At 52.4% G+C, this 15,392-nt stretch overlaps 1 protein-coding gene across 2 annotated transcripts in view; it reads left to right on the top strand.

Moving 5' to 3' along the window:
• Positions 1-4,695: 4,695 nt before the first annotated feature.
• SLC6A13 (solute carrier family 6 member 13) overlaps positions 4,696-15,392 on the top strand; it is a 31,065-nt gene continuing 20,368 nt past the window's right edge. The window contains exons 1-2 of one of the 2 annotated variants that reach the window (XM_072954370.1): positions 4,732-4,821; positions 4,854-4,902. In XM_072954370.1, the coding sequence (XP_072810471.1) occupies positions 4,732-4,821; positions 4,854-4,902 (139 nt within the window). Of the gene's footprint in view, positions 4,903-15,392 lie in introns of both variants that reach the window. The other variant, XM_072954369.1, reaches the window with a different exon arrangement.

Genomic DNA, 15,392 nt, shown 5'->3' with positions numbered 1-15,392 from the left:
AGGCTGGAGTGGAGGCTGAGGGTGAAGCTAAGACCCCTTCACTGCTGAGGATCCTGAGACGGGCGGGGACACTGCGTGGGGCGTGTGACCTGACCTTCCTCCCTGGACATGACGTAAGTACCTAACAGACTCGGGGGTGTTTCGGACAGAGCCTCAGTTAGAGACAGCTTTCAACACGGTCGCCTTCTTCAGATGCAGTGGTTTCCAAGCCTGCTTGTCCACCAGGTTCACCTCGTGGAGCTCAGCAAACACGGAGAAATCTGGGCCCCCCCGCCAGAGATGCTGGGTCAAAATCTCTTAGGCTGGGCCCAGACTGTAAGTTTATATAGAAGTTATATGAAGGCTCTGCACGGTTTGATGCATTTGGAAGCCAGATGCTGACCCGATGAGCAGACGTGTGGGCACCTACTGTGTGTTCAGACCTACTGTGTTCCTTGGGAATAGGGAACACAAATTTTTTTTCCCTTGAGAAGTTCACGAACTCCTGCCCTGGAACCAGTGAGAGAACACTGCAGGAAGGACTGAGCGCTGAGTTAAATGCACAGACGGCCACGGAAGGGCCACAGAGGGCACAGGTCAGCGGGGCAGAGTGACCAGTGAGAGCTGCGTGGGGAGCGTGGTACGGGAGTGGCTCTTGAAGACCCTGGAGGGGCTGGGGGAGGGCATGCACACGAGACGGGAGAGGCAGGATGTCTCTGGGGACATTGAAGAAACAGTTTGGCTGGAGAGGAGGCACTTGTTGGAAAACAGAGGGAGAGACAGTGGGTGGAGGTGGCTGGGGCTAGATTGTCCAGCGGCCCTGACTTAGGAAGTCTTGAAAGCAGGAAGTCTTGCAGAGGCGATGTTGCTGGAAAGGAGGCTGTCCTCCCCCTGCGGTTGATGCGAGGTCGCTAAAGCAAGGTGCGCGCCTGGCGCCCCATCAGTGCTCTGTGATTTCTGGGTCAGAAGAGTTTACATTTTAATCTCACGGAAGAATCACGAGGAAAGTGGCCCAAGGATGTCAATCTACTCCAGAAAAGTAATTTTTTTTTAATGGGGGGAGATGGAAGCTGCCTTGGAACCTCTGAGGTGGCCTCCCTTGACCTCCTCGGCCGTTTCCGCACATCTGTACCGTCCACAACCCACACAGTTGCCCGTCCCAGCCCCTGACTCGTTCCTACTGTCTGGCAGGGGCCAGCTTTGCTCAGGGCTCTCTCAGCCCTGTCCCTTCAGGAGCCGTCCCTGCTCTCCGTGAACCCGTCCTTCGGGGTAAATGAGGGCTTGCCACGTGTCAGGCCCTTTGCACACACTCGCGACCCTGCCAGGGAAGGAAGTCTCCCCTCTCGATAGATGAGAAATAGACGAGGACCTGGAAGTTGAACACCTTGCTCCCGCTGGCCGCAGGCTGGGAAGTGACAGGAGCGGCCCCAGACCAGGGACCGCCAGCCTCAGGGCCAGCAGCCCCGCCTTCACTCTGCGGCTCCGCCCTGGCGGGGCGGGGCTCCCCCAGCCCCACATCCAGGTGTGGGGCTTCGCTTTGCTGCCATTGGCACTTCTTTCCTGTGTTTAGACAATTATTTTTAAAAAATCAATTCTAGCACATTATTTGAATATTCAAACAATACTGAAGCTTAAAAAGCAGAAGTGAAAAATGTCTCTTGACTTCATCTCCCAACCCCAACCCTACTCTCCAAATGTAACCGCTAGTAACTGTTCAGTGAATATTTCTTCAGACCTTTCTATGTGCAGAGAAGCGTATGTGTGTGTTTGGGAAGTTGTCTGACAGCTCAGGGTTCTGTAATCTACATATATTTATACGAAATCACTGTCCATTCCAATCACAAGCTGCAAAAAGATAAGATAAATACATGTTTAGATTCAGCTACCCAGCACCTGCCCAAGAAGCCCCGACGCTGGCTGGGTTTGTAGCAGCACTTGGGCTGGAGAGAGGGGAGGAAGGCAGGGCCCCTCTGGAGAGACCCGAGGTCCCCAAGGAGGAGAGCGGGCTGCCGACCAGCTCACGTGGAAGCACAGCGCGAAGTCCTTCGCGTGTGCGTGTGCGTGTGCGTGTGTGTGTGTGTGTGTAAGTCTGCTGCCGACGGGAGGGGAGCAGGGGGCGGAGAGGCAGGAGGGCGGAATGTGGGCTGGGCCAAGTCTAGAATTACAAGGGCCGCAGAGGAGTGGGAACCACACTTTAAATAGCCAGCCCCTCCCCTCCCCACTAGATAATTCTCCCCTCTGACCGGACTTCTGGCAGCAACTACACGAAGGTTGGTGATATTTTCTTCTCTTTCTTTTTTTTCTGCTCCTAGGTCTCAGCCCGCAGGTGGGTGGGCTCCCTGGGACTCACAACCAGAGGGTTTTGGGGTCATTTATGTGTGATATGCAAACACTATTATTTTCTTGACTTTCTGGAGCTTCAGTGGCTGCTGACTTCAGGGCCAATGTGACTTGGAGAAAGAGAACCCTCGATGGAGAGGAAGAACTTTTGGGTTTACTTTTTTTTTTTTTACATTTTTTATTGATTTATAATCAGTTTGCAATGTTGTGTCACATTCTAGTGTAGAGCACAATTTGTCAGTTATGCATGAACATGTATATATTCATTGTCACACTTTTTCTCTGTGAGCTGCCATGAGATCTTGTGTATGTTCCCCTGTGCTATTGGGTTTACTTCTAAGAAAATGAAGGCTTTCTTCTCTGTGAAAGGAGACAAGGTTGAAAGTTGAAAGGACATGAACTTTTGAGAGGATTGAAAGAAAATAGAAATCTGAGTGTCTGTTACACTACGAAGCGCTTTCTTAGGTTCTTCATTGACTCCTCAGGGCTAAGTGTGCCCCGTCGTCCTCGCTTTTCCAGACGAGCAGACGGAGACTCAGGGTCACTGATTAACTTCCTTGAGGTCGGGTGGTGCTCTGGTGCAGAGCTGCGGTGTGAACCCGGCTCAACTGACCTTCGACTGCCCGATGCTGGCCCTGAGAACTGGTGGTACCCAGGATGGGGGGATGCAGCAGGTGTCCTATCACGGGAAGACAGCCCGCGGGCCCGGAACCTGCACAGGACAGGAAGCAATCTTCTGAGAGGGACAGAGGAAGCTCCTGGGGAGCCGCTGCTTGGGTTTCTCCTTCTCCGCTGACAGTCTTGGGAGCCCGTTCCCTAATTTGTCAAACAAGCAGCATGTCCCCGGCCTCCCTCTGACTTTTTGGATCCCTTGGGGCCGCCCTGCTGGGAGGAGGGTCTGCGGCCAGATGGGACCCCTGTGGAGAAAGCGCTGTTCACATGAATTTTTCTCAGGGCGTGGAAGGAAGTCTCCATGCCCACTTCTCCAGCAAAGGGGCCACAGGGTACGGCTGGTGGGGGTGGTCCCAAGAAGATGCTTGTGTTAGACCCGCTGATAAACCCAGGCAGCCAGCGTGATGGGCAGAGGTAACTGAACGGGCAGGGCGGAGTGGCTTCGGGTCCCGGCTGTGCTGTAAGGTGGTACCTAGGTCACCCAGCCTCTCTGAGCGCAGCGTCCTGTGTACAAAGCAGGGGAAGTGCTGCTCCCATCTCGGGGTTGGGTGGACTGAGCGAAATAAATGGACGTAAAGTGCTGAGTCAGCCTCCTCCCGTCCCCCTGAGAATCTAGACCAGGCAGGGAAGGCTGTGGCCGGGCAGCTCCGCGATCGTGTCTTGTTGTCTTCTCCGCTGCACAGGGTCCTACACGAGGCGCCACCGAGGCAGGAAAAGAGCCCACGATGCATCTTTCTCTGACGCTGCTGTCAGGGAGAGATGAAGGGCATCGCTGGGAAGGCCCCCTCATCCGATTCAGAGCTCCTGGTCCCACCCAACCTCTTCCATGCTCTTCAGGGATCTAGAAAAAACTGGCTTTTATGTTCATATTTCAAAATAAGACATGTTCCTTGGGGAAAATGTGGGCAATATGAATAGGGAAAACACCCCTGCATTGTATCCGCTGAGAGGGGAGCACGGGTGGCCACGCTAACCTTCACGCAGACAAATACTTACTATTTTTCCAGCATAATCAGGTCACGTGCTCTTTTGTAACCGTTCTCGCTTCCCATATTGTGAACGTCGTTTCATCTCATCGCACTCTCTTCTGCAGCACAATATTTAGTGATCACGGAGTAGTTCATCATGTGCGCCGTACTTTATTAACCTATTTACCGTTTCTGAACATTTATAGACTTCCCAACTTTTTGCTGTTCTAAGCAACGGCCAATCCTGATGCTGAATTGTTACCCACAGTCACAATTACTTCCTTAGGGTAGATTCCTGAATGGGAAATTGGTGGCTTCAAGGAGATATAAAAATCTCATCCTTTCAACTGTCCCAGGATCCGGGAGCGAGAGACAGGAGCCCATGTGAATGCAGATGGGCTGTCTGTCAGGTGCCCGGGAGGACTTAGACACCCCAGGGCGTGTGAACCCTTCCCAGGCCCCACAAGCCCTGCCCGCCCGAGGGAACCTTTGTGGGGGAAGCTGTGTCTCTGCCTCAGGGTGGATGCCTTCTGCCTGACACGGGGAAGGAACACACGTTCTCAGCACTGTTGTCCAGGCGTCACCGACGAGAGACGCTGAGGAGGGTGTGGTCTGCAGCCGGGACTAGGACCTCACTCTTCAGTGCGCCGTTCGCTGGGGAGTTTCCTGGTGAAGGAAGGGGTGGCTTCCCTGCCGGGGTTCCCGGCGGTCACGGGGCGCCCTGCTTGTTTTCCAGGTGGAATGGATAGCAGGGTCTCGGGCACAGCCAGCAATGGAGAAACAAAACCAGTGTGCCCGGGCGTGGAAAAGGTGGAGAAGGACGGCACCCTGGAGCGGGGGCACTGGACCAACAAGACGGAGTTTGTGCTGTCGGTGGCCGGGGAGATCATCGGGCTGGGCAACGTCTGGAGGTTCCCCTACCTCTGCTACAAAAACGGGGGCGGTGAGAGCCACGGCCCCTCCCGCCCCGCAAGGCTGTCTCCCTCCCTGGCACTTCCTGCCCCCTGGGGAGCCCCGTAGACGCAGAGGATGCTGGAGCTGGAAAGACCCTTAGAAGTCGTCCAGGACACTGCAGGAGAGAGACCCAGCCGGAGGGGCGACTCCCCAGGAGCCCCTCTTGTGGCATCACAGAAACAGGGATGTGGGCTGGGAGCCCAGGTAGATGGGAGCTTGGATTCTGGCTCTGCTGCCTCCTCTCCGTGGTCTCGGGCAAGCCCACGGAGCTGAGGCGACGCTACACATTGAGAGGGTTCTGCCTGTCCTTCCAGGTTGTTGGTAGGATTGGAGCTCACAACTGCAAAGGGCCTGAGAGGTGGTAGCTGTCCTGAAGGCGACGCTGGTGCCCAGCTCTCCCGTGGTCTGAGACTCAGTTGCTGTGGCTTCATGTGTTCCCCCTGCTCCGCCGGCCCCATGACATCCCCGCCGACCCCCACTGCGTATCACCTTGATACCAGTGCCTCTTCCTCTGAAGTTTCCCCACTGAAGATGTCTGTGGGGTGGGAAGGGGGAGCACGAATGCTAACTCTGTCCCGGGTCTCCACTGGCCTCTCATTCTTGTCCGTCCCGTGCCCTGCAGACCCTGCGCCGTCCCCACAGCAGCACTGGTCACTTTCCCACCATGGACTCTGCAGGAGGATCTTCCAGGCGCCGCAGGGCTCTGGCTGAGCAGTAGGCTCGGAAGATCTCCCCCTTGGGGGGGGTAAATCCTAGGGGGACTGGGCTCCCAGCTCTGGTTTTGAGTCTGGGCTGGAGGAGGGGAGACGCAGCGGGAGGTCCAGGGAAAGGCTGGGGGAGTGGGAGTTCCGTGGGCCGAGAGGATGGAGGAAGCCCTAATGTAACACCTACCTTTCCGTGGGGCCGTCGGAGCCTCCACGTGCATGAGCCCCGTCTTGGTGGCTCTGGGGAGAAAGCCCCCAGCGCGGCGTGGAGGAGGGAGGTCGGGGGACAACACACAGACGGCCTGAGTCCATGGTCTGGTTCTCAGGGTGGTGGCCCTGGGGACTGGCCTGGGGCTGGACGTTAACTTGTGCTTCCCAGAGGGTGGGATGGGCTGACGTGTCCTTTCTCCGCAAGGCTTTCTGGCCGGCAGCCTGAAACCACAGGACTTTGCTCAGTCTGTGCTGTGAGCGAAGGAGGGAGGTCCCGGCCTAGCCCCGGGCGCTCTGCTCGCTGGCCTGTTCAGACATCGAGGCCCGAGGGTTGAGGGATGAGGCTGGTCCAGGGAGGAGGAGGAGTCGGGGGCTAAGCTGGGCCTTGGGGCTCCGTGTCTGGAACCCAGTCACCAGCTTAGCTCCTCACGTGGCAGAAGATTAGGAGTGAGCAGCTTTCCCCAAGCCTCTCCGGAATTGGGGGAAGTTGGTTAGGAATTAGCAGGAGTGGCACGAAGGGGCAGGAGACGGGGCCCCAGGTCGGGTGCAGGCCGCTGGGCGGAGGAAGGCCAAGCGAAGGGGCGCAGGGTTGTGGGGAGTGCGGGTTCGCCCCGTCGAGGCCAGGCTTCTGGCGGGTTTGCATCTGATTTCCGCCTGGGGCCCCGTGTAAGTCTGTGCAGCCTGGGCGGGTGGCTGTCTCGGGGGAAATGCAGGCCAGGAGTGAGCGTGTGCACGGCCCTTGGTCTTGCATGTGGACGCCTGTGGGGGACGTGGAGGCAGGAGGGTGGCCGCCTCCCCGCTGAGCAGAGCCCGCCCTCCAGCACCTGGGGCCCTGTGGAGAGTGAGACAGGCGTTTCCCGGGTGCTGGTGCCCCTGCGTGAACCCTTGCACCCCCCGATGGGGTGCAGGCCTCAGGCCTCCTCCTCTCTCTCCCTGACGGACGACAGCAGCTGGAGGAAGGGCCTGAAGGGCTCGGGCGGCAGGCTGATGCCTGGCTGCTCTGAAGGGCGAGTCACCCTGGGCCGGGCTGGATGAGCGGAAGGCGCCTCTGGAGGGGACCCGGGCCGCGGGGTCTGCAGAGGGACCCGGACGGGCCTGCTTTTCTGGTTTCGGTGTTGCCGGCAGTTCAACCTTGCTGTCCCCATTCACCACCCCTCCCCTCCCTCCAGACTTCATTTTGACACCTCTCGTCTCTTTGTCAAGAAGGGGGCCTATGCCTCCTTAGGGCAGGGCCCTGTGCTGCCGGCGTGGGGAAGCGGGGTGAGGAGAAGGGAGACCATTTAGGTTGGGATGAATGTGTCCTCTTGGCTTACTGATTTTACTTAAGCCTGTGGCTCTCAGATTGAGGCTCGGGCTCCAGGGGGACGAGAGGGAAGTTCCCAGCAGGCTCTGGAGGAGGATGCTGGGTGATACCGGGAGAACCACGTTCGGGTACCGTATGCCATCACCTGCTTCTCGAACTTCATAGCTGTAAACGGCCATGTCCGTGCTTGGTGAGGAGGATAAACTGGGGACTTTATCATTATTAATATCTGCTCAGTGGTGAAGCCTGGGAGGAAAAAGTCCCCAGAGCATAATTTTAGCTCCAAACTAAAAATACAAGAGATGTCTTCTTTGGTTCCTTCCAGCTTTGACATCTGGTGGATCCGATCGGAAGTGAGTCTCAGAGCAGGGAGAGGGCTGAGGCCAGAACAGGACAGAGGGAAGGCACACAGGTAAACACTGTAGCTGGAAACCGGAGACGCTGAGACAGGGGTCTGAGGAAGCCCACCGCAAATCACCTTCGTCAGGAGGTGGGAGGGAGGGACGCCTGCCGCAGCCACCTCCGAGGTGGGCATCCTCCCTGCCGTCCAGGGCCTGTGGCCAGCACGCCCCGAGCACCTGCCTCACCCTGATGGCTTTCTAGGGTTGGGCCCGTCTGGCCACCCAATGACAGTTACTTAGTGAGAACCCACCACCTGCCAGGAATTACTCTGAGTTGTAGCGATACGTCTAAAACAGAGCAGACCACTTCCCTGCCCCTGCCGGGCCTGCATTCTGGAGGAGGAAGACAGACAACGAAGGACACACATAGTAAACGAGAAAATCACATGGTACACCAGAAGTCCCCGAGTGCCGTGGGAGGGACCCAGGGGTCAGGAGGGGGAGTCGGGGTGAGGGTGGCCACACTGAGAACATTTGAGCAAAGCTTTAGGGTGGGGGTGAGAGTGGCCACATGGATACTGGGGAGAAAGTGCTCCAGGCAGACGAAACAAAGGTTTTCCTGGCCCCAAAGCGGGAGGCTGGCTGGCTTGTCTGGGGAGCCGTGGGGGGAGTCACTGCAAGGGGGCAGGTCACGCAGGTGCTTGTCAGCCACAGCGAGACTCTGGCTTCTACTCTAGTGACGAGGGGTCAGGGCAGGGGTGGGCAGAGTGGCACGATCTTACGTTCTGATGTAAACTCTCTAGTCGCTTGTTGAGAACCGATTGCAGGGGAGCAAGGGTGGAAGCAGACCAAGTACAAACCTTGGGAGCTAAAAACCTTGGCGTCACCCTGGACTTCCTTCTTTCTCTTAGAACCCTTGGTTCTACCCCAATACCCAGGTCCTGGTTGCTTCAGAACCTGGGCCTTCAGCTGGACCCTCTCCAGCACCCTGGACCCCGCACGAGATATGCAGAACCGAACCCTTCTCATCACCCCCACTGCTGCCACCTGGTCTGAGCAAGCCCAGGATTTTAGCCTGAGCAGCTCAAAGGAAGGAGTTGCCATTTCCTGGGACGTGGACGGCCAGGGGGGGAGCAGGTGCTGAGAGGACGATGAGGAGTTGAGTGTTGGGCGTGCTGAGTTGAGACACCTGTTAGTCACCCCCGTGCACATGCAAAGGAGGCAGCAGTGTGTGTGGCTCTAGACCCTGGAGGGGACCGAGTCTGAGAGTCATTAGATTGCAGTGGTGTGAGGAGAGAGAGCAAGGACCTTACAAGACCTGGCGGAAGAGGAGGAACTAGCACAGCAGGGTGAGAACCAGGAGAATGAAGTGGTGGGAAGGTGACACAGCACTGACGTCGGGGGTAGGGCTGCAGACAGGGCAGGCCAGGCGAGGGGTGGGAACTGGCGGTTGGATTTAGCAGCATGGAAGTCGCTGGTGACGTATGAGAGCAGTTTCAGTGACACGCAGGGGCACAGCCTGGCACAGGCGGGTCAGATAATGAGGGAGAGAAGAACTGGAAATAGGAGATGTGGGTGATTTGGGCGAAACTCGGGAGCGGGTGAAGTTCCTCTCTTCCTTCCGTGTCGTCCCTCCTGGGTGGACAGGATGCTGCGCTGCTGGGACGGTGAGGCCGGTGGTCCAGCTGCCGTGGGGCCAGGGCTCCTGGCCGCTGAAGTTCCCAAAGAGGCTGCCCATTTCACTCACCTCCCCAAGCTCTCCACCCCTGACTCCCTGGAGGGAGAAGCAGACAGGATCCCCGAACAGGGCCTGCCCAGCTTAAGCTGTGGTCGCGGGGGTGAGGAGCCTCTGAGACCCTGAGGCAGGGTGTGGGGGAGGTGGCAGTGGCTTCAGCTCTGCTGGGAGCAAATCTAAATGACTTGGCGGCTGATCTCAGCCCAGGCAAAACCGGATCACCTACCAGCCATTTCATACCTCATTTCTAAGTCCGGGTTGCTGAAAGCCAGGCGGCGGTCACCGTGCCAAGAATCTTTGGGTTTTGCCCGTTGCAGAACCCCAGCCGGAGACCACCCTGTGTGAGGACAGGAGCGCCCTTCTCCCCTTGCGTCGCCCCCAGGTCCTCCCCGCTTCTGGTCTTCGGTCCCCAGACACCCCGGTTCTGGCTGCTTCAGAACCTGTCTTCAGCTGGAACCGCTCCAGCTCCCTGACCCCGGCTGCCGGCAGACTGAGTTCTTCAACACGCAGAATACCTGGGGCGGGAGACCCCGCGTGAGCCGAGCACAGTGGCCCACAGCGGGACCTCGCAGACAGCGGGATCTTAGAGGGGAAGGGCCGTGGGGGGAGGGTGGCGGCTGACTACACCCCAGCCCTAGACGTCAGGGCCAGCGCACAGGACGACAGGGAGGGCGCACAGGACGTCGGGGCGGGGACGCACAGGACATCAGGGGGGGCGCACAGGACGTCATGGGGAGCGCACAGGACTGGATGCCAGTGTGGAGGGGGTTAGACCACACCTGTCTGCCTTGAGGCTGTTTGTAGACACCACAGAACAAAGAGAAACAAGGAGCATTTTGGGTCACTAAGAGTAATGGTTACTTCATTAGTACTCGACAATTGGTTACTATTTTTAGGTAGTTACTCAGCGCCCCATATTGGTCAGGTTAGCGGTGATGACAGCATGGAACTGTCTGTGTATGCGCACTGCTGTCACTCGCGTGGGATACCGTCAGTTTATGTCTTAACAATGTCACCTGGAACATCACAGGTGGTGCTGTCCTGGAGTAAGGTGGCCAGCAGAGTGACTCCTTTCTAGGATGGGCATGAGGCCCCTCATCCCAGGGGGAAGATGCCAGGACATTTTGGAATTTGGGCAGGAGACTCACTATGGGGGTTTGAGGGAGCGGCTGACTGTGACTCCGTCCTCCTACTCCAGGGCCAGCTCCGTCTTTCATGGGTGGTGACTGGGGCTTGGGATGCGGAAAGAGGCAGACTGCCCCAGGACTCGCTGTGGGCACCTGGGTCCCTCCTGGGCCCTGTCCCTCCCCTCTCCCCACTTTAGGGTCTGGATGTGCCTGGCAGGTGTGTGGACCTTGTCCCTGCTGGCCGGGACAAGGAGGGGCTCCAGGAGGCGCGGAGGAGGGGAGCAGCCTGCCCACTGGATCCAGTGTGGTTAAACACTGGCTTGGTTTATTGGGAAAGAGCAGGCAGGCAGCACAAAGATGGGGTCTGAGCTGCGCTGCAAACCCTCTCCACCCCCAGCCCCCGCCGTCCTCTCTCTGCAGTGTTTCCCACTCTCAGCAGTGACTGTTCATATCAGCCACTGGGTTCTCTCTTCCCTAATTTCCCCTTCCTGCCCAGTAAGTCTTGGATTCATCTGTGTTCGTATTAGTTGGAACTGTTTACAATCTTTCTTTGCCCTCGTCATCCAGCGTTTCCCTCAGCGTCTGAATCAAGGCTGCGCGCGCTACAAACCTGAGACTTGGAAGGTGAAGTGGAGAGCTGCATTGCCCACTAACTGACCTTTGTTTTAACAGTTTTATTACGGTATAATTGGCTTACAATAAATTGCACATGTTGAAAGTGTACAACTTGATACGTTTCCAACATACACATTCACCCTTGAAACCACTGCCAGCCACTCTCGAGATAATGAGTGTACCCATCAGCCCCTTCCTCCCACCGTGACCTCTGCTTCCCCTCCCAGTGCAACCACAGGCCTGTCTGGTTTTTCAAACCTGTAGCTACTTTCCAATTTTACTGCAACAGTATTGATCTGTAAGTTTTAGGTGTACAATGTGATGATTTAATACACGTGTATGTTGTGAAATGATCACTACAGTTAGGTCAGTTAGCGCCTCCTTCATGCCTTCACATCATTACCTTTTTTGGGTGGTGATAACATCTAAGATCTCTTGGATGACTTTCAAGCATCCGACACGATATAGTTCACGGCAGTCGCCACGCTGTTCATTTCATCCCCAGAACTTAACTCATCTTATATCGGAGTTTGTACCCTTTGGCCAATGTCCCCCCATGTCTCCCGCCCCCAGGCTCTGGCAGCCACCATTCTATTCTCTATTTCCATGCGTCTGGTTTTTTTAGAGTTCACATTTAGATTCTCATAGAGAGAACAGTGCAGTGTTTACTTTTTCTGTCTGACTTATTTCACTTAGCGTAATGCCCTCAAGGTCCATTCATGTTGTTGCAAATCGTAGGAGTTCCTTTTCTTTTTAATGATTGAATAATATTTCATTATATATATAGCATTTTTGTAATCCATGCATCTGTTGATGGACACTTAGGTCACTTCCATGCATATATTCTGTCACTATACATTAATTCGCATTTCTTAGAATTTTATATAAATGGAATTATGCAGTGTGTACTTTCTGTATCTGGCTTCTTTCCACTCAGTGTAATTACTTTGAGAGCCATTCGTATTTTTCACATCTCAGGAGTTCCTTTCTTGTTGTTGGATGGTATTCCATTGTATGAATATACTATAATTTGTCTGTTCTCCTGTTGACAGACATTTGGGCGGTTTCCAGGGCTTGGCTATTACACGTGAAAGTACTAACAACATTTATGCACACGTCTTCATATAAACATATGCTTTCATTTCCCCTGAGTAAACACCTGAGGCTGCAATGACGCGGTTACGCAGCAGGTGCACTTCTAACTTGTTAAGAAACCACCAAACACTTTTCGAAAATGATCGTACCATTTTACACTCCTGCCAGCAGTGTGTGCAGGTGCCACCTTCTCCACGTCGTCACCAATACTTAGCCTTTTTAATTTTAACTTTTCTAATTGGTGTGAAATACCATCTCACTGTCATTTAAATTTATGTTGACTAATGATAGAGACCATTTTTCTCCTGTGCTTCTTTGCAACCCATATATCTCGTTTGGTGAAAACCTGTTCAAATCTTTTGACCATTAAAAAAAAAAATGGATTGTTTTCTGACTATTGAATTTTGAGACTTCTTTACATATTCTGGAAAAAAGTCCTTTACCAAATATGCATTTTTTTCTCATTCTGTCTTACATTTTTCCTTTTCTTAGCTATGTCTTCTGAAGAGCAGAAGTTTCAATTTTTGATGAAGTGCAGTTTATCAGTTTATTATTTACCATGGTTTTGGTGTCATGAAAAAAACTTTGCTTAACCCAAGGTCTCATAATTTCTTCTAGAAGTTTTATAATTTTAGGGTTTACATTTAGGTCTAGGATCCATTCTGGGCTAAGTTTTGTACATAATGAAAGTATGGATTAAAGTTCATTTTTTCATGTGTTTTGATATCCTCTTTTCCCAGCATTGTTATTGAAAAAACTATCTTTTCTCTAATGAATTGCTTTAAACCTTTGTCAAAAATCAGTTGTCCATATACGTGTGACCCTGTTGCTGGATTCTATTTTGTTCTGTTGATCTATTTGTTTATTTTTGACACCAAAACGACACTGCCTTAATTCCTGTAGCCTTATAATAATATGAAGATTGGCAGAGTTAGGCCTAACAGTTGTTCTTGTTTAAAGTTGTTTGGCTCTTTTAGGTTCCTTGCATTTTCATATGAATTTTAGAATCAGTTTGTCAGTTTCTCCAAAAATGCCTGCTGGGGTTCTGACTGGGTTGCAGTGAATCTGTAGACCAGTTTGGGAAGAACTGACATCTTACTAATATCGAGTCTTCTGACCCACGCCCCTCGCCATTTAACGAAGACTCCTTTAATTTCTCTCAGCGATGTTTTGGATGTATGTATCTTTCACATCTTTTCTCAGACTTACTCCTAGATATTTAATTTTTTTGGTGCTGTTATGAATGGCATTATTTCTTGGGGGCGGGTGTAGCTCAAGTGGCAGAGTGCATGCTTAGCACCGCATGAGGTCCTGGGTTCAATCCCCAGTACTTCCTCGAAGAATGAGTAATTACCTAATTATCTCCCCCAACTGAAAAAAAATTCCAGTGAATGGTATTATTTCTTAAATTGTAATTTATGATTGTTTGTTGCTAGTAAATAGGAAAACCAGTCTTACAATCTTTCCCTCTTATCTGGGATATTTAGACTTCTTACATTTAATGTGGCTTTCCATACAGTTAAGGTTAAATCTATCACCTCATTGTCTGTTTTCTCTTTGTCCTGTTGATTCTTTGTTCCCCTTTTCTTCTGCCTTCCTTTGGGTTAGTTGAATGTTTTTCATCACCACATTGTTGGCTTTCTTCCTTGCTGGCTTCTCAGCCATAGCTGTTTGTGGTGTCAGTTTAGGGACTACAGTGTATGTCTTTAACGCATCACAGTTGCCCTCATACCACTTTACACATACGAACCTTAATAATACGCTACCATTCCTCTGCCCCCAACCTTTGTGCTCTTGCCGTTAATTTCACTTTTTTACGTGTTATAAACTCCACATCACATTGTTATCATATTTGTTTAACCACTCAATTATCTTCCAAAGAGATTTGAATAATAAGGGAGAACTCTTATGTTTGCCTTTGTATGTAGTTAGCATTTCTAAGTTTTTTTATTCCTCTGTCTCGATTCATATTTCTTTCCAACACCATCATTGTCCTCTGCTCAGCAGGACTTTCTTCAACGGTTTCCATAGTGTGGATGTGGTGGGGATGGATGCTTACAGGTTTTACATGTCTTAAGAAGCATTTAGTTCACTTTCCTGTTCGAACAGTGTTTTTACTGGGTATAGAATTCCAGCTTGACAGTTTTCCTTCAGTGCTTCCCCAGTGTGCCCCCCACCACTGTCTTCTTACTTGCATTGTCTCCAGTGAGAAATCTGACGTCATCCTTATCTTTGTTCCTTTGCAGGTGTCTTCTCCCCCCACCCCGACTGAGTCTAAGGTGTCCTTTTAAAACTCTTAATCACGAGTTTAAATAATTTGACTGTGATGTGCTTGTTCTGTTTTTCCTTGAGCTTATTTTGGGACTTACTGAGCTTCTTGAATCTGTGGATTTATAGTTTCCATCAAATTTGGAAAAATTTCAGCCATTATTTCTTGAGTTTTTTTCCTGACCTCTCTTCCACTTTTGTCTCCTTCAGGGATTCCAATTACAAGTATGTTAGGCTGCTTGAAGTTGTCCCACTGACACCAGTTTTTGTCTGTCTGTTTAATTCTCTTTTCTCTGTGTGTTTTATTTTGGATAGCATCCACTTTTGTGGTTCAAGTTCACTAATCTTTTCTTCTGCTGTATCTAATCTGCCATTAGTCCCACCCAGTGTATTTTTCATGTCACACGTTATGGCTTTCATCTCTAGAAGTTTTTGATTTGGGTCTTTTTCAAATCTTTCACATCTCTGTCTAACTTTTTGAAATAAAATTGTAATGACTGCTTTAATGTCCTCGTCTGATTGTCCTGACGTCTGTGTAGGCTGTGCATTGGGTTCAGTTGATGTGTTGGGTTCAGTTGATTGTTTTGTTACTTATGAGTGATGTTTTCTTGCTTTTTTGTTTTCCTGGTTGTTTTCCATTGGATGCCAGGGCTGGTGATTTTTGTTTCATTGGTTGCTGAGTATTTTTGTATTTCTATAAATATTGTTGAAACTTTTTCTTGGGACCAGTGAAGTTATCTTATCCTTTTGGGTTTTGCCTTTAAGATTTGCCAGGTGGAGCCAGAGTCGTGCTCCTTCTAAAGCTAGCTATTCCCACACTGGGGAAATGCCTTTCTTCCCGATGCCCTGTGCATCCTGAGATTATCCAGCCTGGCTGGAGGGAGCAGGCTCTTTCCCCAGCCCCGTGTGAGCACCGTAATGCTCAGCCTTCCTGAGCGACGCTTTCCCTCGCCTTGGGTAGTTTCCTCGCACACGTGTGCTGACCAGCTCTCAGTCAGAATCTCACAGGGGACCCTCTGCACACACCCGGGTCTCTCTGTGTGCACCTCTCTCCTCTCTGGTACTGGATCCTGTGAACTCC

Source organism: Vicugna pacos, chromosome 34, assembly GCF_048564905.1.
Source record: "Vicugna pacos chromosome 34, VicPac4, whole genome shotgun sequence".
NCBI lineage: Eukaryota > Metazoa > Chordata > Mammalia > Artiodactyla > Camelidae > Vicugna > Vicugna pacos.
Note: the sequence above shows the minus strand (reverse complement) of the source record. Positions and strands in the feature narration are given on the sequence as shown.